The sequence below is a fragment of the Hordeum vulgare genome, chromosome 3H (genome assembly GCF_904849725.1).
Source record: "Hordeum vulgare subsp. vulgare chromosome 3H, MorexV3_pseudomolecules_assembly, whole genome shotgun sequence".
In the NCBI taxonomy this organism is placed as follows: Eukaryota; Viridiplantae; Streptophyta; class Magnoliopsida; order Poales; family Poaceae; genus Hordeum; species Hordeum vulgare.
Genome location: NC_058520.1, coordinates 600,881,561 through 600,885,433, shown reverse-complemented (window position 1 = coordinate 600,885,433; position 3,873 = coordinate 600,881,561). Strand labels below are relative to the sequence as shown.

The following is a 3,873-nucleotide window of genomic DNA, read 5'->3' as shown; positions in this document are numbered from 1 at the left end:
TATATTGGTACCATGGTATCACATGTTAACGCTATTTTTTTCTAGGTCATGAGAGGGTTCTTAGGATTGGTAAGTTGTTATAGGCCAGTTGCTTGTAACTGATTTAAAAAATTAGTGACCCAGTTAAAATCATGAGCGAAATCTAATATTTAATTTCTCAGTGTAATAAAAGAGCATAGTTAATTAAAATAGTTGAGTAAGAGATTGCTCAATGAAATAAAAGAACATAATTAATTAAAATAATTAAGTGGGAGATTGTTGACCCAATTCGAAATTGGTGACTTCAATTGAATGAGAGGCCTTCAATTCTAAAAAATTAGTGATATATTATATTAGAAGGGAATTAGCAGCGAAGTTACCGTACAAGAAAATTATTAATATTATGGATCTCTCAGCAATTGTAGACAAGTCTGGACTACAAACATAACTATGTTGTTATAGACATGAAGCATAGAATTACGATAACTGTGCTATATTAAGGAATTGGATTATTTTCATCAACTTAGCTTCGTGAGAGTAGGAAGGTTTGTCAGATCCATCATCATACTCAGAATATCTAACACTTGAATCTGATGAGATATTTTGTACAGTATGCCAAAATTGAATATTGAAACCAGCATAACTTTTTGGTAACTCCTTGCGAAACATTCTTTGGAGGAAATCATTGCATAGCAATGAAATGAAGTACATATCTCTTTCATATGCCATGTGGATTGTTGGGTGTTGACCGTGTATGATGTGATGTTTTCCAGTAGTGTAGGTTTATTCACTTGCTGTGCCTGCCTATGTTAGGATTCTTTAAGGTTGAATTACTGTAGAATTGTTGGATAACAATAGGTACAATGGTTAACATCTAGAGTATGGTGAGGATTAGTGTACAACACTGACACCGCTATGATTTCTGTTTTTTCATTAACAACCAAAATAAAGTGATCAACTATCTACCATATGGCTCCTCAGTGATGGTTACATCATTATTACTACATGGGACAAAAAACTCATGTGTCTTAGATACCCTTAGGTTGAAGTATCCTGGATGATTTGGTTCGGGGAGAATAATACCATCGTTGTTTAACATTCCAACGACATCTGACATGGTGGGTCGATCATCCGCACTTTCTTGTACACACAACAGTCCAATGTTAATATATCTCCTAGCATCTGATGTATGGATCTCCTTTACAATTGATGCATCTAGAATTTCAACCCATGTTCGTCCTTCCCAGAGTTGCCATAACCACAGAAAGCGAGCAAGTACCTTCATCATGTGCATATAGATGAGAAAAGTTTTTTCCACTACAAAAATAACATGCTTCGTACACACGAGGGTTTAGAAAATCCTCACATGTCCAAGAAGGTTAAAGAAAGTCTCCGTACTGATAGAAACCAGAATTCCTTTTTCCACAAAGGATCTCAAGAAGTAACACACCAAAGCTGAACACATCAGATTTGATTGAGTAAATGCCTTCACATGCATACTCCGGAGACATATAACCACTGAAACGAGTCAGAAGCCCAAGAAAATATTATATCAAACTACACAATACGGTTTGTCAACTAATAAATTTTGTTGTAGGCACTACTTATGGTGTAATTTGTAATCAAGAAATATGCTTACTGTGTTCCCACTACCCTCTTTGTGCTTCCCTGGGTATCATTGGAGCTGAATATTTTTGCCAGGCCAAAATCAGAAATTTTAGGATTCATGTCCTGGTCCAAAAGAATGTTGCTGGCCTTAAGGTCTCTATATATGATGCGTAGCCGAGAGTGCTTGTGGAGATACAGAAGGCCTTGGGCTATCCCTTCGATTATAACACATCTTGTGTTCCAATCAATAATAGTTGTCATGTTTTTATCTGGACATTAGAGAGTGAATTTTACAGTATGGATAGATCACAATCCAAAGTATGGTTAAATATTACACTGTGCATACCAAATATAAAGATGTCCAAGCTCTTATTTGGCAAATATTCGTACACCAATAGTTTTTCCTCTCCCTGAATGCAGCATCCTAAGAGCCTGACAAGATTATTGTGTTGCAGTTCTGCAATAAGTTCAACTTCATTTTTGAATTCTGTAAAACCCTGCCCTGAATGTGAGGCAAGCCTTTTAACCGCGATTTGCAATCCATCTGGTAATTGGCCCTGTAAATATGCATGAAACAAATTTGGGGGCACCATTTTTATTGACATGAAAAATCAAGGATTACAAGACGTCTGTTAGAAAATAAATCAAAATAAACAAGTTTATCAGGATTTCCTTATTTTTTACATCTGCAAAGTACTGTGTATTTTCCGAGTGCGCACGTGAATGTATTGATCAATGACAAGCCACACGTTAGACTTATTTAAGCTAATCATTATTTAATATTTAATTTAGAATGAACATAGGATTGAATCTTTGCAGGACAATGCAATCATCTTTGCAGGAGAATGAACATAGGATTGAACCATCATTAGAACAAACCTTTTCTTCGTCTTCTCATCCATACAACAGAACAGATTATGCACATAAGAATTGACAGTAATGGCACCACCAGAGCAATAATCCACAACACCCTCGTGCGTGAGTTCCTTCCTAAGGAAAATATTCTGATTCATGTATAGTTCTCATATAAAAATGAAAACGAGTTCATTAGTGATTGACAATATATGACAAATCAGCTTGACCAATTAAACTTGACAAAGGAAATTTCACCTATTTCAGTAACCTTTGAACCATTCCGTTTCTAACAGTTTACCCATTCGTCAATGAACATCCTTTTCTTTTTGATTCACCTAATTAACTTAGTTTTTCTACCTTTTAAGAAAATTCATAGTTCTTCTAGTTATTTCCTTTTAGGGCTGGACTCCTCAAATGCTACTTATACGTTCGGACGGATAACCTGTTCATTGACGGGTCACAAATCACGACCCTCCTCAAACCGCCCTATACGATCTTGGGTGACCGGTAGTGCAAAAGTGCCACCACGTATTGAAAGCTACTTATCTAAAGATCTATAAAGCGATTTTTATAAGTCAGTGGAGAGTAAATCATCTGTCTTGACACAAAGTTCGAGGGAATTCACTCCTTTTAAAAAAATTCGTTTCAATTTTTCTAAATTAATTACTAATCCAATTGAAGCCATGGTGCCATGTCCAATAATGGATGTCTCGGAAAGGATGAGAAGTTCTTCTCGCAAAAAAAAAGAGGATAAGAAGTTGACATACCGTGTTGTTCTCCCTCTGGCGGCGCTGCTGGTCCTCTTTCGCCTCTCGTCCACTCCGCGCCAGCAGCACAGGCAAAAGGCTTTCCGCCTTTGCCGGAGGGAGGAAATCCTCCGGTCCGACGACGGCCCCGACACGTCCCTCCGGCACCGCCTCGGCCTCCGGCTCCATCTTCACCGATGGGAGCTCTTCGAGCTCCCTCTTCACCGGGGGGAGGGAGGAGCACAAGCGCGAGCTCGACGCTTCGAAGTAGTTGCCGGAGAAGAGGCGGCCGCGCGCGCGGTCGTACTCCTTTGTCTCGCGACGGAGGAGCGACAACGGCGGCGTATGGCCCCACTGCGTGTATTGGCGGACGGCGCGCTCACGGGCGGCGTCGGATCTGACGCAACGAGCTCTCTCGGGGTCGTTGTTCCTACGGCTACCGGAGTTGGCCATCACAGGCGGTGGAATGGAGCGGCTATGCGGCAGAATGGAGGCGCGTGACGGCGGATTGGAAGCGTCGGCGATGAGGTGGGGGGACTTTTCACGGCGTCGGAGGGATAGGGTTTCGACCCGCATCCATCGGTCGAACCCGCAGATATACCGGTCGAGCGCTCGCGTTTACGGGCCACCGCAAAAGTTTAGCGGGTCGGACCGCGTTTACAGTATCTGCTCTGGCAGAAAAAAA

The 3,873-nt window shown here is 40.7% G+C and overlaps 1 protein-coding gene across 1 annotated transcript; it reads right to left on the bottom strand.

Moving 5' to 3' along the window:
• Positions 1-937: 937 nt before the first annotated feature.
• On the bottom strand, positions 938-3,641 carry LOC123442199 (G-type lectin S-receptor-like serine/threonine-protein kinase At4g03230). The gene is made up of 5 exons (XM_045118260.1): positions 3,210-3,641; positions 1,934-2,144; positions 1,619-1,856; positions 1,361-1,497; positions 938-1,251 (listed from the first exon to the last, which is right to left on the bottom strand). Exons 1-5 carry the CDS (start codon positions 3,639-3,641, stop codon positions 938-940), a joined length of 1,332 nt encoding a protein of 443 aa, XP_044974195.1.
• Between the last annotated feature and the right edge of the window lie 232 nt (positions 3,642-3,873).

What these genes read in the sequence shown, in the direction of transcription:
- LOC123442199 (XM_045118260.1), bottom strand. Translation starts at nt 3,641, where the DNA reads ATGGCCAACTCCGGTAGCCGTAGGAACAACGACCCCGAGAGAGCTCGT. An exon ending in GCCAGAGGGAGAACAACACG is followed by an intron (nt 2,145 to 3,209) that starts GTATGTCAACTT and finishes GCATATTTACAG; the next exon opens with GGCCAATTACCAGATGGATT. An exon ending in CTTGGACATCTTTATATTTG is followed by an intron (nt 1,857 to 1,933) that starts GTATGCACAGTG and finishes TCTAATGTCCAG; the next exon opens with ATAAAAACATGACAACTATT.